Source organism: Tenrec ecaudatus, chromosome 6 (genome assembly GCF_050624435.1).
Source record: "Tenrec ecaudatus isolate mTenEca1 chromosome 6, mTenEca1.hap1, whole genome shotgun sequence".
In the NCBI taxonomy this organism is placed as follows: Eukaryota; Metazoa; Chordata; class Mammalia; order Afrosoricida; family Tenrecidae; genus Tenrec; species Tenrec ecaudatus.
The window spans coordinates 32,943,394-32,969,550 of NC_134535.1; the positions used below are offsets into that span (position 1 = coordinate 32,943,394).

At 43.9% G+C, this 26,157-nt stretch overlaps 1 protein-coding gene across 1 annotated transcript in view; it reads right to left on the reverse strand.

Annotated features, from left to right (window-relative positions):
• The window catches only part of PLXNC1 (plexin C1), a 203,715-nt gene that overhangs the window by 95,225 nt on the left and 82,333 nt on the right, over positions 1-26,157 (reverse strand). The window contains exons 6-9 of the mRNA XM_075551175.1: positions 20,835-20,982; positions 16,174-16,261; positions 13,576-13,678; positions 13,361-13,459 (exon numbers count right to left, since the gene is read on the reverse strand). Coding sequence (XP_075407290.1) covers positions 13,361-13,459; positions 13,576-13,678; positions 16,174-16,261; positions 20,835-20,982 — 438 coding nt within the window. The remainder of the gene's footprint in view (positions 1-13,360; positions 13,460-13,575; positions 13,679-16,173; positions 16,262-20,834; positions 20,983-26,157) is intronic.

Genomic DNA, 26,157 nt, shown 5'->3' on the forward strand with positions numbered 1-26,157 from the left:
CAAAAGCCAAGAGAATCCAATATAGTATTTCGTCTCCTCACTTTAAGACTGACTGACTTACATCGTCAATATAAACGCGTAGATTCAATTTATGGAGCCGTCATGCTCCGATGTAACCGTCATGCAACGGTTAAACAATTGCCTTTTAAGGTCAAACTCGGAGGCAAAGAGCTGTGGCTGTCTGCCTCTGTAAAGACTCACAGCCTTGCACACCACTGGCGGCAGGTCCACCCTGTTGCCGTGAGTTGGATCAACCCAAAGGCAGTGGTTTAATGCAGTTGGTGTTGTTAAGTGCTGACTAGCCAATTTTAACTCATAATGACTTCATGTGACAGAGCACAATGGTCTCATAGGATTCTCTACACTATAAATAATGAAAACAAGCCATCAAACAACGGACCAATAAACAACCTCGTGGCAGTAGAAACAATCGACATTGCCAGGGTGTCCATTTCACTTGCCCTCAGGAAACTGCTGTGGTGGTTGAGGGCCGTCAAGTCAACACTAACTCATGCTGACTCACAATAGAATGAAGCCCTGCTCAGTCCGGCATCGTCCTTAGAATTGTTCCAATGGCCGAGCACGGCTGCAGCCGAGATGGAGATGTTAATCCGCTGTCCCTTGAGGGGTTTCCTCTTTTTCTCCCACCCTCTACTTGACCAAGCGCTAGGTCTCTCCTGATCGCACGTTCAAATTGCAGAAGTCTTGCCGCCTCCTTTCTAAGAACCATTCGGGTTGTACTTCCTCCATGACAGATTTGCTTGCTCTTCTGGATAATACTGGTCCTTTTAATATTCGTTACCAACCTCAGAATTCAGATGCATCCATTCTTCTCAGGTCGCTGTGGAGCTGCCAAGCACAGATGAGGCAATTGAAAACACCGTGTGGCGGAAGTCAGGCACGCCTTCGTCCTCAAAGACACATCTTTGCTCTTACCGCTTTTGATGCATCTTGTGTAAGCAGATCGACTCATTCTATCAATCGTTTGATTTATTGACAGCTGCTCACATGAACATTGACTGTGGACCCCACAATCAGTCTTTTCTTCATTTATCATGGTGTTGTCTCTCACGAAGCTGTGAGGATTTTTTGTTTTATTTTCATAGAGTTGTAATCACAACATCGAGTTGTGATCTTCATTAGCAAGTGCTTCAAGTACCCTTCAAGTTTAGCAAGAAACATTCTGCCCTCTGTGTACTGCAGATTGTTGGTGAGCCTTGCTCCAGTCCGGCTGCGGAATTATTCTTCTTACAGTTAAGCATCTCAGGTTATTACCTCAGCAAATGGATTGACTAAATATGCTGAAAGAATACTACCTTGACACACATCTTCCCTGATTCAATATCACGCAACACCTCTTTGTTTTGTTCTAACAACTGCTTCTCAGTCTATCTGCAGGTTCTTCCTGACCAGAATGAGGGCTCTGGAATTCCCATTCTTCCCAATATTGTACATAGTTTTTTATGATCTACCTTATTTTGGAATGGTCCACATATAGATCCCTCCCATTTGGTTGGCCAGATAGTTGCCTTCCAAATTTTTTAGCATAGTGCTTCCAGAACTGTATCGTTTTTTGGAAACATTCCAACTGATAGTCCATCAGTTCCTGGAGCCTTGGCTTTGGCCAATGCCACCAGTGAAGCCTGGATTTCTTCCTTTACTGTCATTGGCTCTTGCTCATATGCTCCCTCTAGAGATGGCTGAATGTTGACCAATTCTTTTTATTACAGTGACTGTTTAAGCCTTCCACCTTTTTTAGATGCTTCCTGAAGCAGTCGATATTTTGTCCATAGAATCTTTCAATATTATAACTCAAGTCTTGAATATTTCCTTTTTTTTTCCCAGCTTGAGAAATGGTGCGCATGCTCTTCCTTTTTTGATTTCTAACTCCCGGTCTTTGTACATTTCATTAAAATGTCTTACTTTGTTTTCTCAAGCTGCCTTTTGAAACTTTCTGTTCAGCCCTTTAACTTTATCATTTCTTCCATTTGCTTTCACTATTCCACATTTAAGAGCAAGTTTCAGAGTCTCTGCTGACATCCACTTTGGTCTTTCCTGTCTTTCTGGTGACCTCTCGATTCCTTCACGCAGGATGTTCTTGATGTCATCCCACTGCTCATCTGGGCTCTGTCATCAGTGTCCCATGTGTTAGAATCTTTTCTTGAGATGGTCTCTAAACACTGGTGGAGTATGCTCAGGATTGTATTTTGGTTCTCATGGACTAGTTTTCATTTTGTTCAGCTTCAATTGCAGCTTACTTATGAGCAATTGATCATCTGTTCCATCGTGGACCCCTGGCCTTGCTTTGGCCAATGACATTGAGTTTCTCCATTGTCTCTTCCCACAGATAGAGCCAGTTTGATTCCTGTGAAGCTCATCAGGCAAAGTCCATGCATACAGTCATTGTTTATGTTGTTGAAATGTATTTGCAATGAAGAAAATCATCAGTCTTGCAAAATCTTATTAGGCGATCTGCAATTTCATTTTCTAATCACCAGGGCCATATTTTCCCAATACTAATGCTACCTCTTCTTTTCAACTTTCAAGTTCCAATCACCAGCAACATATGGCTGAAGTTGGTTACTGTTGTTGTCAGGCGTCATCAATTCAGCTCAGACCCAGGAAGACATGATGCACAACAGAACAGAACACTGTCCCATCCTGTGCCATCCTCCCAATTGCTCCTGTGCCGGAGTTTACTGATGCAGCCACTGTGTCCATCCAACTCCTGAGAGCCTTCCTCTTTTTAGCCGCCCTTCCACTTTACCAACATGATGTCCTTCCCAAGGGACTGGTCTCTTCTGACAATATGTCCAAAGTGTGTAAGATGAAATCTTGCCATCTTTGCCTCTAAGAAGCACTCTGGCTATAGTTCTTCCAAGAGAGATCTGTTTGTTCTTTTAGCACTCCATGGTACTTTGTATTGATTTTTTCTATAATCCTCATTCAATATCCCACTTTCACATGCATTTGATGCAATGGAGAATACCAAGGTTTGGATCAGGTGCACCTTAGTCCTCACAGCAGCATCCTTGTTCTCCAATACACTAAAGTATTTCCCTAATGCAACACATATTTTGATCTCAACTGCTGCTTTGATGAGCATTGATTTTGGATCCAAACAAGACAAAATCCTTGACAACTTCAACCTAGAGTTAGTAGAATTGGTAGAATTCTTCAATTTTTTTCAGCACTGTTTTTGGTGGTTGTTACATAAATCTGAATAATATCAAATAATATCCTTTGGTTACCTTGTACTCCAAGATAGATCTTGAATTTTTTTTGAGTTTGTTTCAATGCTAAATGTGGAACCATCCTTCTTGTATAGTACACCACATGAACATCCAATCCAAAAGGCCTACATATGTTTATTTCAACTTACTGACACCTAGATATTCAATTTTATGTGTTCTGTTTCATTTTTGATGAGTTTAACATTTTCTAGATTTATGCTTTGTACATTCCACATTTTGATTACTACAAGATGTTTGCAGCTGTTTCTACTTAGTTTCAATAGTGCCATAACAGCAAATAAACTTCCCCAAAGCTTTGCTCCATCCATGTCCTTAAGGTCAACTCTAATTTGAGGAAATATGTTTTCTCCAGTGGTATTTTGAGTGCCAGTCTACCTGTTGGGCTCATCTTCAGGCACTGTATTAGACAATATTCTATTCTTAAGCATTTCAGTAGCTAATCCCTCTGAAGTAGATTACCTCTTCCTTCTTCCTAGTCTGTTCTGAGTCTGGAAGCTCCACTGAACCTGTTCACCAAGAGTGACCCTTCTGGTATTTGATACACTGGTGGCATAGCTTCCAGCAGCACAGCAACACATAAGCTACTTACGGTAGTTACATAATCTGGTGTCAACTTGAGACTTTTAAGAGTGAAGGGGTGGAGCTTAGCCTGTCAATCAGGTCTCAGCTTGATGACCTCATTTGGAGGTGCTACTACAGAGAAAAAATGCTCACTGGATTTCAGACCCACACATTTTGCTTTGTCTCCCTGCTGACAAGACACATGGAGCTAGAGCCCTGGAGCTGGAGGAGCCACGTGGAGACCCACGCCAGCACTGAGATACTTCCACTGCCACTAGATCCACAAGACTTCCCACCTACTAGTCTGTGATCTTCCTGCATTCAGCATCATTGCATGTGTTGCATGAGTCTGAAGAGGAATTTATAGAATGGTACCAGACATATGGGCTAATATTAGACTAATGGACTAGATCTAGACTGGGCTGGGATGTTTTCTTAATATACAATTACTGTTTATATAGAGCTCTCTTAAACACACTTGAGTGTCTATTAATTTGTTTCTCTCATCTACCCAGACTTATACACAACCACACTACGACAACACGTATGCCACCACAAGCAAGGGAGGAGGCAGCAGTTATGACATCAAATGATGCATTGTACTGGGAAATTCTGTGTGAAAGACCTCTTAAGTATTTGGAAGCAAAGATCTTCCTTTGGAGACTAAGGTACACCTGACCCAACCTATGGTATTTTCTTTCTTAATTTTAACAGTTTTACTGATATATAATTCACATAATATATAATGCAATGGTTTAAACCTCTTAAAAAGAATCGTGCCATCAATACCACATCTACTTTAGAAGTTTTCCTTTTTTCTTGTGCTCATTATTTCCCCATATTCCACCAACCTCCCTGTCATAACCTTCAGAAATTATTAATACAGTTACTGTCTCTATAGATTTACCTATCCTAAATTTTATTTTTCTGAAATACAATAACATCCAACAACAAAATAACAGAGAAAAATCTTAATCAAAAAGCAGAAAATAATAAAAAAAACTAATACAAATTTTAAATGAGTCAAAGGGAAAAGAAATGATAGGGTGTCAAATTTTTAAAAAGGAAATAAGAATGAAGTAGGAGGCAAAATTCATATGTAGATGTATAAATATAGGGATATACAAACATATTAATATATAAGGATGGGATACTGAGCTATGTACATATATTTATCTGTTAAATTATAAAGGTAGCAGGCAGACTTTGAGCCTCTACTTAAGTTTTCTCTCAACATAACACTTTGTTCTAATAACATAGCACTCCATGATACTCACCTTCCCAACACAATCACTGAAGGCAAAATGGGTACAAAAGCAAATATGGTAAAGAAAGCTGATGGTACCTGGCTAGTAGAAGATATAGCATCTGGGGCCTTAAAGGCTTGAAGTTAAACAAGTGGCCATCTAACAGGTAAGCAACAAAGTCCACATGGATGAAGCACACCAACCTGTGTGATCACAAGCTGTCGACAGGATCAGTTACAAGGCATCAGAAGACCCAAAACAATCAGATCAATGTGAATGAGAAGGGTCAGAGTGGAGACCCAAAGCCCACCTGTAGACAATTGGACATCACCTCACAGAAGGGTCACAAAGAAGGGATGAGCCAGTAAGGTGCAGTCTAGCACTGACAAAACACACAACATTCCTCTAGTTCTTTAATGCTTCCTCCCCCTCCCGCGATCATGACCATAGTTCTGTCTTACAAATCAAGCTAGACTGGAGCTTATACACTGGTACAGATAAGAGCTCTGGACACACAGAATCAAGACAGATAAATCCTTCAGGAACAATAATGGAGTGATACCATGAGGGGAGGGTAAGGGGGGAGGACAAGGATGTGAAAGGGGGAACGGATCACAATGAGGGGTGGGGGTGGAGGGACAAATAACAGAAACAGAGGTGAAGGGAAACAGCAGACAGTGCAAGATGTAAAAATTATTTATAATTTATAAAGGGGTCACAGGGGTGGAAGAGTGAAGAAGCAAGGGAAAAAAGAGCTGATACCAAGGACTCTAAGTAGAAAAAATGTTTTGAAAATTATGATGGCAACCTTTGTACAAATGTGCTTGACACAATTAATTTACGAATTGTTCTAAGAGCTGCAAAAGCCCCCCAAAAATGATTTATTTAAAAAATCTAACAACAATAGAATTAAAAAAGAATAGCACACCATGTCTCATCAATAGTAATGACCTTGGGAAAAAAGTCTGGGGCTCTTCAGAGCTGTTCTTTCAAAGCACAGCATGTTTCCACTGCAAGGCTCTTTTTCCTGGTCAATCAGAACCCGAGGCACACATTTCACAGAGACCCTTCTCACTCCCAAATCTTCCATTACAACCCATTGAACTGAGCTCCAACATAGTCCAGATAACTTCCCCATCTCTTCAACGGTCCATTGCTTTTGAAATGAGAAAACCATTTGTACACTTGATTTTTTCCTATAGTGCTGTCCTTGAAGGTGTGTTCAACATTATAACATTTCTCCCAAGCAGGAAACAAAATTTCTCAGATGCATGCTGCTCTCTTAAATTGACCATCACAAAAAGCGAGGTTTGAGAGAAACTGCTTTTACAAAAAAAATTCACTGTACCAGAGAGAATCTTCCCAGGAGATGCCACTGGGTGCACTAACTCAGAGTGAGTTGCTGGATGCTTGCCTAGTGGGGAAAATGTGTACTACAAAAGTTCCACCCAAGAGAGTTTTTTTCCGTTTTTTTTTTTGGGGGGGGGTGAGGGATGTGTTCCTCTTCAAATTGTTCCTTCCTTTTGTCTTGGATTTTATTATTTACAAACCTTGGATCACACAGGTTTGTGTGCTTCTCTATGAAGATTTCATTCAAATGATGGTTGTTTAAGACAAACCTGAAGACTCCCAATGCTATTCTTTCTGACAGTCAGGCTCCATATGATTTCTTCACGTCACTTTGCTAGGACATCTGTATCTTCAGTGATCTCTACATGAGGGCAAGTATGGAGTAGGGCCATGTCCTAATAATAATTGTGCTTAGATTAGGGCTACAATTAAGTGAGCTCGAAATCCATTCTTATATCTATGGTTTATATATGTCCCTGAACCACCTTAGAGACATCATTCTCATTTGATTGAGAAATATCATAAATAACATCCACACGGGAAAGCCATCTACCTGGGAATCTGGACAATATCTAAGGTAGACCAAAGAAGAATTAATGTCTTTGAATTTAAGTAATGGTGAACAATGCTGAAATAGTCATGGATTTCCAGAAATCTACATGAATCCAAGAAAAATGTAGTCCTAAGAAGTATGCTCCTAAGAAGGATGGTGAGACTTTGGTCATGTTATCAGGAGGGTATATCATGCTCTTGATAATCTAGAGCAGTGGTTCTCAACCTTCCTAATGCTGCGACCCTTTAATACAGCTGCTCATGTTGTGGTGACCCCAACCATGAAATAATTTTTGTTGCTATTTCATTACTGTCATTTTGCTACTGTTATGAATGGGTGACCCTGCGAAAGGGTTGTTCAACCCCCCAAGGCATTGTGACCCACAGGTTGAGAACCACTGACCTAGAGTCAGTGATAAAGAGGAAGGCCCTCAAGAGATGAGCCACCGCACTGGTTACAACATTAACTCAAACAGCAATAACTGTAAAGAGGGTACCCTTCTGAGTAGTGTTTTGTTCCATTGTCCATAGGGTCCCTAAGAGTTGGAACCAACTCAAGGTCACTGAAGAACAACAGTAATAATTTTTATGCATGTAGCAGTGAGGAATTACTAAACCCGAATGAAGGCCGAACATAATGGTGGGACAAGAGGAAAGCAAAAGGAAAGAGAGGAAAGAACCAGGAGGCAAAGGACATTTATAGAAGCCTAAATACAGGCATGTACACATGTAAATATATATATAACAAGAGGAGAATAGAACCATGTACTCATAGCTATATGTTAATAATTAAGGTTGCAGATGGACATTGGGCCTCGACTCAAGTACTCCTTTAACACAAGAACACTTTGATCTAACAATCTGGCATTCTGTGATGCTCACCTTCCTGACATGATTGCTGAAGACAAAATGGGTGCATAGCAAATGTAAGGGAAAAAAAGCTGATGATGCCCAGCTATCAAAAGACATAACATCTGGGGTCTTAAAAGCTTGAAGATAAACAAGTGGCCATCTAGCTGAGAAGCAACCAAACCCACATGGAAGAAGGACACCAGCCTGTGCGATCATGAGGTGCCAATGGGATCAGGTATCAGGCATCTAAGACCAAGAACAAAACCATACCTAAGGTGAATTGGTGGGAGAGGGGGAAGGGCATGGAGTGGAGACCCAAAGCCTATTGTAGACAATAGGACATCCCCTCACAGAGGGGTCACAGGGAAGAGATGAGCCAGTCAGGGTGCAGTATAGCACCGATGAAACACACAACTTTCCTCTAGTTCTTTGGTGCTTCCTTCCCCCCACTAGCATGACCTCAAGTCTGCCTTACAAATCAGATTAGACCAGAGCATGAACACTGTTATAGATAAGAGCCCACAACACAGGGAATCCAGGATAGATAATCCCCTCAGGGCCAACAAGGAGAGTAGAGATACCAGGAGGATTAGGGGAGGGGGGGATGGGAGAAAGGGGGAATGGATCATAAGGATCAATCTGGAACCCCCTCTCAGGGGGATGAATAACGGAAAAGTGGGTGAAGATTATGTAAGATATGGAAACAATCTACAACTTATCAAGGGTTTGTGAGGGAGGGTGGGGGAAGAAATGGGTAGCTGATATCAGGGGCTTAAGTGGGAAGATAATGCTTTGAAAATGATGATGGTGGCATGTGTGCAAATGTGCTTGACACACTGGATGAATGTATGGATTGTGATAAGAGATGTAAGAGCCCCAAATAAAAGTATTTAAAAATATATTAATAATTTTTATGGGAGCAGACTGACAGGCTTTCCCCCCATAGAGCATTTGACTAGGTTCAAACTTCCAACCTTTCAGTTGCCCATCAAGTGCTTAACCACCCAACCAGGACTTCTGGTATAATGCAGAGTAGTAGTTAAAACTGTGGGCTCTGGAGTCAGACTGCCTGGGTTCAAATCTCTTGTCTACCTTTCACTACTTATTTATTCTCACTAAGCCAAAATGTCCTTATCTATAAATGGAACAAGCAGGTCGTGAGGTTTACATATAGTGGTTGATACTCTGAGGTTAGGACAGCACATGCTCAACAAATGCTAGCTATCAATACTCCATTTAGTACATTCTGATATTCTTTCTAATGACCTTTTCTGTTGGGTACAATCCACTGCTTCACAAAAATGAGTCTCTCTTCACCCCAAGTATTCTAGTGCTACCATGTCAGCTCCACATGGTAGACATTATTCCTCTCTGCCGAACACATAGTAGGTGCCCAAGCACCATTTTTAAGAGCGAACGGTGGGGAGTCAATTCCACAGTACCCAATGAGTAGATTTGGCCTGCCTGTGAGAAATTAAAATGCCCATTCAAACTGAGGGGGAGGAAGAGACAAGACAGGGCACAGAAGAAAAAGAAAGAACAGCTTGCTTGTAAATTCCTCAGGAGCAGGAGACATGACTCGATAGGCTTTATTACTGCCCATAGCAAGAAGCATAGCAGGAGGGTCAGCAGATAACGCATATTGGAACAACATCATCTCATAGATCTTTACCACCTTCCCTTGAGAACAGGAAAGTGAGGTCAGCTGCCTGCTCGAGTCAGGTGAAGACACCAGATTGCTGAGAAGAGGAAGGAAAGTGGTTAGGGTGGCAGGGCCAACGGTCCTTGACAGAGTTTCACTTATTAAATATATGGGTTTCCTGCAAAGGAGGCAGGAGGCAAGGCCAGAAGAAAGGATGGGGGAGGGGGGCAGGAGACAGGCCTTTATCGCTAACATACTTCTCATCTAAAAGACAAACATAGGTTTCTTGGTTAGTTTCCTTATTTTGGTGAAGGTTGACTTTAATGCATCCCTCTCGTCAATGAGAGCCCACAGATCTCTGGTCAATGTGCAGAGACGAGCACTGAGGCCATGAGGCTCTGAGGATAACTGGCCCAAACTTGGGCTGAATCAAGGATCCGACCTCATAAGTTCATGGTCTTGAATAAGCAACTGTGTACATTAAAAAAATGCTCTGAAGTGATCATCTGTTGCTCCTGAAGAATAAAGCCAGAACTCCTAAACCTGGTATGTAAGGCCCGATGCATTTGAGGTCTGAGGTCATATTAAACTTATGCCCCATAATCCCCGCTGCCTCGGCTCTGGCTAAATTGCACTGCTCTGGGTTTCCTGCAATGCACACTCTGGAATTTCCTGCCCCCTCCCCAGATGCCCCCCACTCCATTACAATTTTGCTCACGCCAGTCCCTCTATTTAGAAGACTCCCTATTCCAACTATCCATGTCTGAAGGCTGCTTGCTCCTCCAAAGGCCAGCCAGCCAAATGCCATCTCTGTCAATCAATCTATGCATCACTCAAAGACTTAACCAACCACACTGATTAAGTGCTTTTAACTACCAGGCAGTGGACCTAGACATACAGGGTTGACTAAGACAAGGCCCAAGACATAGAGGCTCTCTGGGTTTCCTATGCTGATATTCTTTAAGTGGTAGTGTGGAAGATTCTTGAGACTGATGGTGACAGCTGTGGCTGATTCATGGCGCATCCTTTCCACAGTAGCCAGTTCAGTATAACAGGGTCTAGCTAGTACAGCGGTTCTCAACCTGTGGGTCAAGACCCCTTTGGGGGTCAAACGACCCTTTCACAGGGGTCGCCTGATTCATAACAGTAGCAAAATGACAGTTATGAAGTAGTAACAAAAATAATTTTATGGTTGGGGCGTCACTACCACATGAGGAACTGTATTAAAGGGTCGCAGCATTAGGAAGGGTGAGAACCACTGATCTAGTAGGTGCTTGAGAAATATCTCTAAACAGAAGGCTCCCAAGAGCATCACTGCTGTTTGGGACTACATCTGCGCCGTGCCCGTCTCCTGTCTCCAGTGGCTGGTTACGGGAAGTCCTCAGTGCTCTGAATTGAAGTAAAGCTTCCCACGGCTTCTCTTCTAGGAAAAGAGATGCAAAGAGCTTGGGTGCTTCAGTCAAGGCCAACACCAGGAGCCACACTAGAAACCCGGATGTTGTTACACATGCTTTGTGATAATGAAAGACAAATAAAAGCAGTGCTATCCAGTGCACAAGCCCTCCCCGCAGGGACAAATAATGCTCTATTCCCTACCAACAAACCGTGAGTTTTGTTCTGCTGAGTCATATAAAGAAAGACAAAAAAGCCCCAAGCCCCAGTGTCAACATTTTGTTGAAAATGTCTTTCTCCAAATGAAGGAAGGTAATCTTCAGAGAAGCACTCAAAGATGGACTTGTTTCTTTGGGGCCTCCTCCTGCTCTGCTGGTGACCCACAGAAGCTTCAGAGTTCAAAGGTACAGGAAGGCAAAGCACAGGAAAGCCAGTGGGGAGGGACTGTACACTTCTTTTCTTTCTTATGGTAAGTTTAAAAGGGGCCGGGCCGGAACACTACTCAGCAAAGAATAAAAAACAAGTTAGTGATAACACACAACTCGGATGAATCTGTTGGAACGACGTGGAGTGAAACAAAGCCACTTCCCAAAGGGTCCATATTGCCTGATTCGATTCATATAAAAGTCTTGAAATTACAAAATTACAGAAATGGAGAAGAGGTTTTTATAGCTGCCAGGAGTTCAGAACTAGATGGGAGGCAGGAAGGGAGCTATAAAAGGGGAATTCTTACGTCAGTGGGAATGTCCTGTAGCTTGACTCTTACCAATGCATATTGATACAGAGGTGTGATATTGTTCTATAGTTTTTCGAGGTGTTACTTTACCATTGGGGAAAACTGGGTAAAGGGTACCTGGGTCTCTCGGTAAGGAGCCCTGGTGGTGCTATCAAGTAAGAGTTGAACTGCTATCCTCAAGGTCAGTGGTTCAAACCCACTAGTCACTCTTTGGGAGAAAGAGGAGGCTGTCTGCTCCATTGAAGCTTTACAGCCTTGGAAATCCTACAGGGCTGCTACGAGTTGGAATCAACTCTGTGATGGTGGGTGTTTGGTTTGGGTCTCTCCCTATTATTTTGTACAATTGTATGCAAACCTACAATTACCTCAAAATAAAGAGTTTACTAATAAAAAAAGCTATTATCTCTTTGATCCAAATCACTCTCTTGGTTTCTCATCAATCAATAGGAAGCAAAAGTGGCCCATCACTTCATAAAGCCTCAACATCTTTGCATGTCTGGCAATAGTACTTGTATACCAAGCTTTCCGAATGCCTTTAACTCCGTAATTCATTTTTATTCACATGTGCTTGCCTTCTGCTTAATTCACTCAACGTTACCATCCACTTTTTTATAATTATTAAAAATGTGCTACTTATTGGCACTTGACCTTTAAACCGCAGCAAACGGGCAAATGAAAGCCACAGATTAGAAAGGGAGTTGACTGTTTGCTGACGGGCCGCAGTTTCATTGCACATGCTGTGGGCTGCCAGCCAAACAGACACAGTGGTCTTGCAAGAACAACAGCCGGAATGCTCCTTGGAAGCCGGGATGGCAAGTCTTTGTCTCCTGCCTTTGGACCTGTTGTCGCGAGAGACCAGTCCCTGGAGAAGGACCTAACGCTTGATCCAGGAGCCAGGCAGGGAAAGACAGGAAGGCCCAAGGCTCGGCTCGGGATCAGCACAGTGGCTGCACAACAGGGCCAAGCACAGGTGCCACTGTGAAGAGATGGCGCAGGCGGGGCAGTGTTTCACTGCTGCACGCAGGGCTGCTATGCGTCAGAAGCGACTGGAGGAGACCTCATGAGAGCAGGAACTGGTCCTTGGGTGTTGCTTTTCCACCAGCTAGCCCATGCTCAACGGACTCCTGTCACCTGAGTCAAGCTTTCGCTTCTGGGCTCTTTAAGCCAATTACCGTCTGCCAGAAACGTACATGGCCACATCCCCATCCCCCCGGAGCTCAGTGACAGTGCACTAAGACGGAAATAAGCTGGACGTCCATGGTCAGCTCATGGGGCAATAACTGCTTTCGAGAAGGGCAGTGAAGATCTTGGCCCTTTCTGTTTGAGCACCCTCGGCAACTGGTTAGGCCCTTTCTACCAAGTACAGGAAAAACCTAGTTGTGGAGCGAGGTTAGTTTTCCTCTGGTGTCTGGGTAGCCCGCCCCCATCCCTCCCACAAATGCAATACTTGAGGTGTGGTTTGGTTGGAGCTGAAATCTGAAATCCCCTCCTGGCTGTGTGCCGCACTTCCTCCTAGCTCCCCACAGAAAGCAAGCCGCAAAGTCACCTTTACATGTTCCTGTCCTGCAGAACAACATCATTTTTCATAATTACCCAGTTTTAGTTTCTCTTATGTGAGTGTGCCGTCTTTGATGTATTGAGCCAATTAACTGAAACCTAGTTAAAAAGCCAAAATTTTTTTTCCAAGATAAATTTGGTGGAAACTAAAATCAGGAATTTGTGGGTTTTTGTTTTTCTCCAAGGAACCCAAGTCGTTGGGGTTGGGGGCTCTGACCTGGAAGCTCTGGCTGCTTCTGCTTGTCTTATTCTCCTTCAACTTTCCTCCTGACATCTCGGAGGGTGGCCCTGTCTCCTGGGCAACTTGACACCATTCCTGGAATGAAAAGCACCCCTTCAACCTTCAACATAGGTGGGAAATGCAAAGGCTGGGGGGACCACCCCCCACATTCCTTTGGGCTTCAACTTGCCACCCCAGAAAAGTCACCTTACCTGGTTTTTCTTGTAAGCAGGAGGATCACACCCCGCGAAGGGGTGGATACACTTTCTCTCCCGGGTACACCACGCGCAGCCAGCTCCAATACATCCCCGGCACCTGGCAACACGGAAAGCCAACTTAGTGCCTGTGTGTTTAGGAAGATGCTCTTGTCCGAGAATGTTCCCTCTGGGACATGGTGCATAGGTATTTAAGAAAAGAGAAGACGGAGAAAAAAAGTCCCTGGACTGACTGGGATGAACCAAAGGGGAGTGAAGACAAGCCTGACTTTGTGTTGGGGCTTTGAGCAGGCCCTCAGGGTGGACAGAAGGTAATGACACTGGCAGGAGTGTTACCATGGAAACCTGAAGTTGGGGTCACCTGCTGCGTCAGTAGATAACAGGTATCCACTGAACCAGTTTCTGAATCTTTCTGCTATGTGTCTACCCGCAGGTAAGTTTTCCACCTGGATCCATCTGCCTCCCTCCCTCCTCTCCCAGGTCAGCACACCCACCTCACAGTCCCATCACCAACCTCCTGGGAGGCAGCAAGTGGTACCTGGACAGCAGGGGCAAAGGGGAACAGTGCTTGCTTTTTAATCAAATTAAGGAAGAACTGTCTCCTAATCAAATGATTTGCCATGCATGGATTAGAGTGGGGGGCTTGAAAGGCCCTCAGAATAGCTAGTGAAGGAAGGATACAAATGGAGATCCCGGGTTGGTTTGGATATACACAGGAGGCTGGGGAGGGTCTGGGGACCTGAGCAGCAAGCCCTAGGACAGGGGGAGAGAGCAAGTGTGTATTTTGTATGTTCTCTATGAAAGACGGAAGCCTTCCGAGATTCTGACCTACAGAAATCACAGTTTCATCTGAGTAGAAATCGGGGAATGTGCGCTGTGTTCACCGGAGCACATAGGTGAGCGCCCAGCAGGTCTGTGATTTGCACTCATCTCTACACCTCAGAGATAATTCCACTCACTGCCATCGAGGTAATTCCAACTCATCGTGACCCTGTAGGACAGGGTAGACCTTCCCTGTGGCTTTCCAAGACTCACAGGAATAGGAGGCCGCGTCTGTTTTTGTTAACCACAAGGCCAGCCGGCCTATGTGGAACCCGCCGTGTCCCCGGCTTCCCGCCGGTGTGACAGTGGTACAAGGTGCATGGCTAACAAGAAGCACCTTCTCCGGGACGAGGACCTGGTTTTTCCTTCTTAATTACCTGGTTGAGGCACCGTGGCAACTCACTTCCTTTCACCTGGCCTCTAGAACCAGCAATTAGGTGGGCTCTAGATCTTTGGCTTCCCATTAAGCTATCACTGCTATTTAATTGGCTTGCTTCCCACTCCCCCCCCCTATAGGCATAGATTTCTGTGGCTTTCGGTATCAACATTTGCGTTTCTCTCCTTCAGTTCATTCGATTTTTCGTAGACATAACTGAACCCAGCTTTGAATCATCCTGCCGCCAGAGTGTGTAGGAGTTGTGGGGACGCCTCTGCTAACAGTGTGGAGTGGGCTGCCAGTTCAGTTTCGGGTTTGACTCTATTTTCCCCAGAGAAACCAGGTTCCCAATCACACGGAACTAGCTCCAGTTGAGTCTGTGTCAACTCATCAAGAGCCCATCTGGGTCAGAGCACACCCACAGCTCCTAGAGTTTTTAAGGGTGGGCTTTCCAAAATCACACCAGGTCTCTTTCCCAAGGCACCCCTGGGTGGTCTCAAACCTCCAGCCTTTCCATTAGGGGACAAGGGCAGTAACTGTTTGCCACGCCCATAAGCAGCCCACGTTGGATGTCCATTCACTGGGTCAGTCATACCACTGACCTGGAACGATGCTGATAATACAGCTGCCCATTGTTTCTATGCAGACGTCCACTCCAGCTTCCAGTGGGGAAGTCAGGAACTGGGGAATGACATTTCCTTTGTTTTTGCTTTTGAAGGCAGGGAGTGCTCAGTGAAGACATGACTCTAAGGCAGTGGTTCTCAACCTGTGGGTCGTGACCCCTTTGGCGGTCGAATGACTCTTTCACAGGGGTTGCCCAATTCATCACTAGCAAAATGACAGTGATGAAATAGCAACAAAAATAATTTCATGATTGGGGGTCTGCCACAACATGAGGAACTGTATGAAAGGGCCGTGGCAGTAGGAAGGTTGAGAACCACTGCCCTGAGGAGTCAATGATGATAAGGGGGAAAAAAAAGAATGAGCCTTTGGTGAAGAAAATTCATCTTGTCCTTCCTCTTGAGTACTACTTCCGCTTACCGCCCAACACTCCTTTCTCCTCTACCGGAACCCTCTAAAACTTTCTGGTCAGGGAAGAGCGTCTTAGCCACACCCCTTCTACTGTACTTCAAGGCTGCCTCTTGGTCTCAAGGCCGCCATAGCTCCCTGTTGTCACAAATGTTTAGGCACGGGTGTTCACGCCTTGGCTGCTCGGAGCATGGAGGAGCTCACTGAGTTGATGAACACCGGGGATCTCCTGTCTCCAGTTAGGCCATGGTCCAAAGGGCTCCTTGGAAAGTTCTACTCTGCAAACGTGTTCATTAGGAAATCGAGGAGTCAACCACATGAGCCCGGGAAGGCAGACCACTGAGAGAATCTTTTGATTTCTTACTTACTCTCCCAATGATGAGCAGTTGGCGAAGTTGAATCTCTCTGATAAACTCCAGTCACCAAAGGAGAACGCCACGTTGACAACTAAGACATCTGGAGAGAAGAGCAGGGGGGGGGGTGGAGGGGGGGGAGACGTCATTTGCGGTGGATTCCGGCTAGAGTCAAGCATAGCAGCGAATGCAAAAATAAATAAATAGTTCCGCCTCCTCCACAGAGGGCGGGGCGCACCAGCTGTTCCCGAACATTGCAATCAGTATGTGGTCCCTTCCCCGGGCCATTTGCACCAGGCAGCCAAAGTGCGCAGCACACACTCCACGCAGACCCGAACCCAACTTGTCTTCCAAGCCTCCCTTGGATAATCACTAGGAAAAAGCCATTTTACAGTCCATTTACATCTCATGCTCTCTCTGGGATCACTATCTCAGCTTGTAATTGGCCGCCCGCATAAAAAGAAAACAAGTCACCGAGCAAGAAGCGTCTAGAACAGGATAACTAATATGCTCGGGAGGAAATCCTGCACCTTCAGAAAAATCTGCACTGCAAATATTTACCTGCCAAACGCTAACGTGCGGTTCCCTGGGCTGGGATCCATAATCGACTTGGAGCCCAGGCTCGCCGGAGCTGGGATGGAGGTTTTCTTTATGGGCGTGCTTTGGAAAACCCGCCCGTCGGTTAGAAAGCCCACAAGAATGAAGTAAAAGGGCTACCGCTGCCGTGTGCCAAGTCGGCATCAGAGAGATGTAATGTTTCCCGTGTCTCCTTTAACTTCGATACTTTACCCAAGTCACTGAGCCTCCAACTCACTTACCTATCAGAACCATGGGAGGAAAATAGGGAAAAATGCAGATTCTGGGAGCGTGACCAGAGGGAGTCTGAGGTAGGAGGCGTGGGAAGGAGGTTTGTAAGCGGGCCAGGTAGTGACTGTATCCTATCCTCACCTGGCTTGGGGCTACCGCAACCACGAACAACCCCGTTCTCGCCCTAGGCGTCCAGGAACCATGTGTGTAATCTATGACAAAGTTTTCACGGCCATTCATCGTCTTTTTTTTTAAGGTCATTCATCCTGGTGTTCCTCCTTTCTTTCTTTTATGAATGAATGAGGATACCAGATCTATGCACTGTCACGGACACATGCATGGTCACCCTATAGAACCGGGGAGAACTGCTGCATGTGGTTTCTACGTCTGTAAATCTGTCCGGGGGAAGGTAGTCTTGTCTTTCTCCTTCACAGTAGAACAGCTGACCTTGCAGTTGGCAGCCAAAGGCTTAACCCACGGTGTCACCAGAGCTGTTTGGGAGAGTACGTTGTACTCGAAAAGGTCTCCATTGGATAGAATAAGAAGTTGGGTGAATTTTGTCGGCACCCCTCATTTTCTTACTATCAATTAATTGATGGGTGGATCCAAGAATCTGCGAGCCCCTACTTTCAAAGGTGCTCTAAAAATTCACTCTGCAAGTCAGAATGCCACATAAATTCTGCTCACATAAAGTGGGTAAATGTGAAATGATAATCTTCCGTTCAGAAGACAAGGAGGGTTGGAAGGTTTGACATGACCTCTTAGCAAGAGCATGGAAACAGACATGTGATAAATGTCAGAGAATGAACGTGTAGACAGGAAGGACTGAGGTACTCCCAGTGGAAATACTTTCCAATGGAATCCACAAGTGTCCGGTGATGAAACTTGCCAGAGCTGTCCTTCTGAGCATCAACTATACACAAAACAGAATTTAGAAATACCACCCAGGAATGAATATTCAGGAATCCTGCTCTAGAAGCATTTCCAGTTATCCCGGGAGAGATAAAATAAAACGCAGACACAGATGAAACACACACACACACACACACTCAATGGCATCACAGTTAAGAAAACATCATGAGTGAGCTCAATGAGGTAACAAGATTCGGGGGGGGGGGAATCTAAGAGGGGCCCAGGAGATGGAACAACTGGGGCTGATTCTGGCAAGACTGCGTGGAAGAAAGGATATCCCCCCAATGTTTCAAAGCCAAAGGGCAACAGGATTTGGTGAAAGGGGGTGGGGTGGTGGACACAGGTTTGCCAGTGGCTGCTGGTAGACCCAGTACACGAGATGGGGAGTGCGTTTGCTTGCCTGTTTGGGATATGCAGGGTATCCAGGGAAAGAGGGACAAAGAGTTGGGTGCAATCTGTAAAAGTTGTAGAAGCAACTATGATGGATTGAATTGTGTTGAAACCTTAATCCACCGATGAGTATGACCTTGTTTGAAAATGGGGCTGCTATTTGTTATGCTAATTCGATCAGACCTGAGTGGAGTTGTTTCTAAATTGAATCACATCTGAGTTATAAAAGGGCAGAAGGGATGGAAGACACACACACACACACACACACACACACACACACACACACACGGAGGAAAGGCAGAGGCCACAGAGGCTTGTCTACATTCAAAGGTGCCCCAGTAGTCACCAGAGACTCAGCGAGAGGCCCCTGGAAGGAACTGGCATGGCTGAGACCTCTTAGCTTCTAGAAGTGAAAAAATAAATTTCTCTTATTTAAAACCGTCACATTTGATATTTCTGTTAGGGCAACAGTAGGTAACGAAGACGGCAACCAACTGGTTTTATAGCGTGGTCTCGAATATTTGAGGCAAGATTTGTATTTTAATGACGAAAATGAACAACATGGTCTGTATAGAGAAAAATGGAAAATTGGGGTAAGTTTCCAGGTCAATTCCAACTCCTAGGGAAACTCCAGTAGGTTTCCACGGCTATGCACTTTACAGAGGCTGACGGCCCCAGCTGTTACCTGGGGAGCAGTTCAAATGCCGGCCGCTAGTTAACAGCCCGGTGCTTGCCCGCTGCCCTACCTGGGCTCCTGTGTGCCCCCAGAGGGGCTCAGGGATGCCCAGTCTTGTCCACGGTGCCTCATAAACTACTCTCGAATCCACCCACTTCTGTCCCACCTTCAGCCATACTTCAGCTCTGACAGTCATCCTCACCCGGATCACTTCCTCGTTCAGCACTCTTACCCTCCAAGCCAGCCAGCAGGGTTAATGGCTTATAAGTGGGTACTGTTTGCCAGGCATTGTTCCAAGCACAGCCATAGGGTATCCTAATAACGTCCCTGTCCGCATAGCTCAGCGGTTCTCAACCTGTGGATCGCGACCCCTTTGGGGGGGTCGAATGACTCGTTTACAGGGATCGCCCGATTCATAGCAGTGGCAAAATGACAGCGATGAAGTAGCAACGAAAATAATGTGATGGCTGGAGGAGTCACCACCACATGAGGAACTGTATGAAAGGGCCGCAGCATGAGGAAGGTGGACGACCACTGGTCTAGCACTTGCGTTCTAAGAGGAGGGACGAAAAATGTTTGCTCCTTCTTACATTGCACCTGTGCTTGGGTCAACCTCCAGCTTTAAACTTTTCAATGTCCCACCATGGCTCACAGGGAAAAGCCCATGGCTCAAGATGGCCTTTGGTGACCTTCTTTGGACTCTGTTTTTCAATCACTCTGCCCATCTGCCCATACTTCAGTTGCCTGAGTCTTCAGCCACTGCTTCTATGGGTTCTTCTACTGTGTTCACTGCACGGCGTGCCCTCTGCTGGGAATTCTCTTCCCCTTCCTTTTGGCCTGACTCAACCATACTCATTCTTAAGTTTTGTTTAGACATCACTTCCTTCAGGAAGTTTTCCTCGTCCCACCCCAAAAGTCCACCCACCGCTCATCCCGTGGTCGCCCATACCCTCTGCATTGATTCACTGCTCTGTAATAGCCTGTTACTTGTCTCGACCCACAATAAACAACTGTTTTAAGTGGTGGCTCAGGTCAGTGTTTTTTGTCATCCCTCGCACCACCAGAGTGCCTGGCATATAGCTGATGTGCACTTGTCATAGACGGTTCCCCACAACAACATGGGTTGAAGTCCTTAGCCCTTGGTACTTGCAAACTTGACTTTGTTTGGAAATAGGGTCTTTGGAGATGTTATCAGTTAATATGAGGTCATGCTGGAGAAGGCTGATCCTATTACAGTATCAGGAGGAGAAGAGGAATACAGAAAGACACACAAAGAGGAGATGGACATGTGGTGACATGGACAGAGTTTGCACCTGCAAGATAAAGACTGCTGGCCATCACCAGAAGTTAGTTAGGGGAAGAGTGAGATGATAGGGTCTGAGGGTTACTTTCACGTATCAACTTGGCTGGGCTATGATATCCAGTTGTTGGGCCAAGCACTAGTTTAATTGGTGTTACGCGCTTGCAGTCATTGATCTCAAGTAAAGCAGGCTCCCTTCCATATAGTGGGGCAGGTCTCAGTCAATCAATTGAAAACCTGGGGAATGAAAAGGGCATTTCTCTAGGCTATGTTTTGCCTCGGAACAATAAATAGATATTTTGGCAGAACTTCTTCCCTCTTCTCATCACCTGGCCTGTGAATTTTGAACTTGCCAGTCCAGCTGGTAATTGCATGAGTCAATTCCCCATAGTCCATCAATCTCTCTCTAGATATGGATACAGGTTCAGAGATAGGTCTCTTACAGGTTCTGTTGCTCAGAGAACTCTAAGACAGGCTGAAACTATGCAGGTCCCTTGTGACTTGACATATGCTTCCTGGGCAATCTGTCCTCAGCAGGTTCTCTTGCTTTCTTCCATTGATAGCAACAACACAACAGAAGCATGTACGTGCCTTTGAAGGGCGCTCTGGTGGGGATGGTACAGTTGCAGGTCTGATTCGCCTGGGCATCGCTCCTGCAGAGCTCCTTCTTAGTGTCGGCATTAGTCACCACACAGGCTGAATGTCTTGGAAAGAAGCTCCCAACCACAGTCACAGTGGTCTGCGCAGAGAAGGAGATACAGAAAACAAATCATTATTTTTTCCCATTATTTCCATTCATCAGAGGGCTCGTGGTGAACTCGCCCTTTGGCCTGCCATCTGAAGGAAAATTTCTCAGAGAGCATATCACCACTGATGTAAAGAAAAAGCTCTTTTATTAGCAATTTTGTTTGCTTTTCTGTGAATTGTGTATTCATAGTCTCTGACCATTTTTCTGCTTTGTATGTTTTTCTTATCAATTTTAAGAGCTCTCTACAGAGCACAGATACTAATCCTTATCTGTCATGCATGCGACATATACTTTCTCCAAATCTATTGGTTGTCTTATAACTTTTGTTTGTGCTATCTTTTACCCTACAATATGTGTTTTTATGGAATCAAATACAGGGTTTCCTGTGTTGGTTAAAAGTTCTACCCAATAGACAAATAGAAAGCCATTCTGCCATCCTGATTGCTTTATTTTTTTTAAACACATAAATGTTTCATCCATCTGGAATTAATTTTCATGTATAGATATGGAGATATGGGTCCAACTCTATTTTTAGCCAGATGGTTAATCAGCTATGTCAGAATCACTTACTTTAAAAAGAAAAGATAAACTTTTCCCACTGAACTGAAATACCACTTTCTCATATATTAAATTACTATATATCTGGAATCTGTTTCTAGACACTGCTCTGTTCCAATTATCTATTGATCTACTTCTATTCCAATGTTGTCAGCTCTTACTACTGCGTGACTTCAAGAATATTTAACCGCTCAGGAAAATCTCTGCTTCTCTATTTTTGTTTTCATAATTTCCCTGGCATTTCTTAGACTACTCATTTGTAGCCTCCCACACAACTTTAAAAGCAGTTTACCCATAGGAGAAGAGGTGTCTGATCAAAATGGTACCAAATGCAGCTGAATCTTCCCTTCCAGAGGCAGGGTTTCAATTGTTTCCTTTGATCCACGGTTCTTTAAGAGTGTGTGCCTTAATTTCCAAGCTGTTACATCTGTCATACCTTTCATTTTTACTTTCATTATTAGATCTCTGTTAAGGAAAGTAGTCTGTGAAATCTTCTACTTTAAAAATAAGTTTAGGTGGTTTTTATTTTGTGTGTGTGGTCGGTTATTTGGTGGGGGAGGGGCAGGGACAAAAGAAGAAACCTTTAGCATATCCTCAAAGCAGTCTCTCCCCACATGAATCATCCTAAAGGACCCAGCAGTTAGTTCTCCTTATGAAAAGAAAGTGTAGAGAAATTAATATGTCAACGGTGGAGCCCTTTTGCATCAGATACACGAAAGGGGTGAGGTGGGCAGGTGGGCTATGAATTAGGGAGCGATGCAGAGCTATGGCCCCAGGTGCCCTGGGAGGAATCTATTTTCTGTTTTACCCTGGTCTCTGCCCAAACTTCCTCTCACTCAAGATTCTGCTTTACCCTCCCTCTTTAATAAGCTTGCTACATCTATTCTTGTTCTTCAGGGTCACTCCCCAACTTACCATTTTGTAAAACCAACTGGGCCACAGAATCATGCTGGAGAGGAAGGCAGATTCTTTCAGCCCAACTTCAACGAGGCTACAATCCAACCATGCCAAGGAAGCTTGAGCATGATAATAAACCCAAGTTTGTCCCACTACTCATCGTCCTCACAGATTTGAACCCTCCTCCATGTGGACATCTTCATCCTAGCATCTATATCTGCGCCACACACATCTTAGCACATAGTTACAGCACATACTGTCGTGCATGCGAATATATCTGGAATGTTTTCATCGCTCAGACATTATAACAGACATACTAGAAATGTTTTATAAAATTCCATTTCTACCGCTTTGTAAAACTGTTCACATTTCCTTCCAGTTATTACATACAGAATTTGCATATAACTATAATGATTGTATTTACTTATTCCATTAATATTTATTGAGTTCATAACATTGCCACGTACCAAACAAGGTATTGAATACATAGCCAATCAATTACAGCCCTTGCCTTCAAAGAGGTCAGAGACCAATGGAAGTATGGAAAACTCCACTGGACTAACACTGGAGGGCCCCCAGCAGTTCAGAAGGAGATGATGGAGGTCTGGGCCAAGATGGCAACTGTGGAAATGGAACGAACTGGACAAACTCGACACCTTGCATGAGCATGTTTGGGAATGGGGGGTGAAGACAGGGAGGAGGTGGGTGAGCAAATGCATGGATGGAGGCACCATCCACTGAAACAAGATATAGTGAGGGCAAGGACAGATTTGGGATGGGAAAGTCAAGAGTTTTAATTTGGATGTGTTAGTTCAAGACACCTGCATGATGATCTAGAGAGCATATCCAATTGGATATGAGCCTGGAATTCTGGGGAACAATCCGGGTTGGAAATAAGCATCTATCTGGATATCAGGATTATAGATACAAAAGCCATGAGAGTGGACAAAATTGTCAATGGACAAATTGTAGAATGAGATGAGAGAAAGAGCTCAAGGTAGGCCTTCCATCACCCCAAAACTCAAGGAGAGGAGGAATGCAGAAGGGAAGATGCGAAATGGCCAAAGAAAAGGAGAGTATGGAGAGGGTACCTCATAGAAGGCACTAGAAGGAAGGGTTTTAAGACTGCTGCCAAATTGGCCAAGTAAGATGAAGATTCGGTAGTGTTTACTCGACAGCAAATCATCTCAGGGGAAAACTGGGGTAGAACTCCGGCTAGCATTAACCTGAACCTGAGAGACGGCAGGTTTGTCAGCTGCAGTGGCAGGAGGGGGCAGCCACGGAGTTGTTCGCAAGAGTCTTTCGGTTCCGCATCAGCTTCGTTCATCCAACATGGGAATCCTTACCAAAATGAGAGCTCTTGATTGAGCTAGGAAAGCGGGATAGAGAGGAAGTAAATCACAAGGGTCAAATGGGATCGTGAGCAAGTTTAAATGTCAATTAACAAGCAGTGTCCATGGGGCCAAAGACTGGCTACGCAGCATTTTACTACGTTGTCTTATTTCGGTTGGCTGTTGTCAAACAGTTTGGTTATTTCCAGGTATCTAATGAATTCAGCCACATCAATGATCATGAAGAAGATGCAGACAAGGTTTTGCTCTCTTATATATAAAGTTGCTATGAGTCAGCGCCAACTAATAACTGTATAATGCTACAAATGTTATTGCACGGAATCTTCAAATTAGGGTTTTAAAATGTTTTTTCCAAGTTACTTCCTCAAAACACATTTTTTAAAGCCTAGATTTAGTGCTTTAAGCAGAATGAATATAATTATGACTTTTGAAACATATTACCAAATTAGTTCCCCGATAGGTTGTGCTAATTGACATCACCAACGCTAGGTGTTAGTATAGCTTATTATCGCTTTACTTATTTGATAACTAGGAATTTCAACAAATTTCCATATTTATGTCTGCTACCCAAGCCTCCTCTTGTGAGGTTTTGCCTACTTACTGCTTGGTACCTTGCCGTTTTTCCTTCTAATTTATGCTAGCTGTATTATCATGCTCGTCATTAATATTTTATCTGTTGAAAATAGTTTCTTGGAGTGTGTGCTTTAATTATCCTCTCCTTATTGCTTAGATTGTTTAACAAAGTCGATATGAGAATCTTTTTCTTGGGTTATTACATATACTACAGCAGGTCAAAGAAACTTACCAGGATTCCAAATTATCTGATGCTCATTTCTATTTTGTTAGTTTTTCACTGAGTTAGATGTTTATATGTAATTATTTAATTCATCTAAAGTATATTTTTATCCTTAAGATAAATATAAAATTAATTATGTTTTCATATTGTAAGACAGTTACTGCAATATTTTATGAGATAATTATTTTGCTTCTTCTTTTACATCTGATATTTTAAATGTTTACAATGACCTCAGCTTTCTGTCTTATTTCATTCATCTACACATATTCCTATCTTTGAATAAGAGTCACGGGCTGAGATATAGTTGTTTTGCATACATATATGCGCTTAAATATATGTTCACAGTCAGAGGGGAATAGCCTAGCTTAAATAAAATTAGTTTCTCCCTCACAATATATTTTGGATATTCTTGAAAAGTTCAGGTTGTTCCAGATGATTTTGACATCCATTTAAAGAAAAAGCCTTTCCAAATTTTACTTCAGATGACACAAATCGAGAAGATAGATCTGGGAAGAAAAGTTTACCGCTTGTTTTATTTGACAAAGAGCAATGCTACTGACATTTGAGCCTCTTAATGAAATCTCCCATCAAGAAACGCAGTGTTTGCTGAGACAGCCTCAAGATGACTTTTGTTGTACCTTTGAATAAAGTTCCGTGTGTGAGTTTTTGTTTTCCTTTTTATCGACGCTTTTATTTTTAATTGATAAGCGTTGACTATTACAAATTACAAATGGCTGTAATAGATCACGCATGTAGTGTGACCCTACAGGACAGCGTAGAACTGCTCCCTGGGGTTTCCAAGACTGTAGACCCTTAGGAGAGGAGAGTTACATCTCTCTCCCCCGGAGCACCTGGCAGTGTGGAAGGGCGGACCTTCTGGGAGGGTGATGGACCTTCTGGGAGGGTGACGGACCTTCTGGGAGGGACCCACGAGGGACCCACCCACGACACCACCAGGGCTCCGTGGAGTCAGAGCAACAGGGTGGCAGTTGGGTAGGTTTGGTTTTGCTTTGATTTTAATACCTAACTGTTTTTAGAGAGAAATGCTGAAGACAGCCATTCCAAGGCAGCATCACTCTTTTGGCGGCTGCCCCCACCTGTTTCTCTTAGTAAAATGTTTTCAAAAGGTTATGTATCTCGCTCTTCCAGTGAGAAAGACCTGAGCATTTCTGTTCTATTTTTCAATGGAATCTTTTAAAAATGAAGTGTACTGTTTTCTTTATTTGCTGTGTGGCAAGGTTATTGGTATCTGAGTATATCTACTGAGCATTTAGCTCTTAACTTTTAGTAATTTGAACAGTTTTTAAAGAGAACTTTTTTCCCCCGGATACCTAATCACTAAAGATTAGCAAATAATGATGGGTTTTTGGTCTCTTCTACTGAAGTCATTATCCTTATTGCTTGTTTCTTGTGTTACTACACTGGGCAGCACTTTTTTAAAAAAATATCAGTTTCATCAGTCAATTTTATCAGAATTAAAATAAGGAATTCCTTATTTTAATTCTGATTTGTTATAATAATGTTTCCCTTGCCTCTTCCTTGGGAAGCCTGCTGATTGTAGGG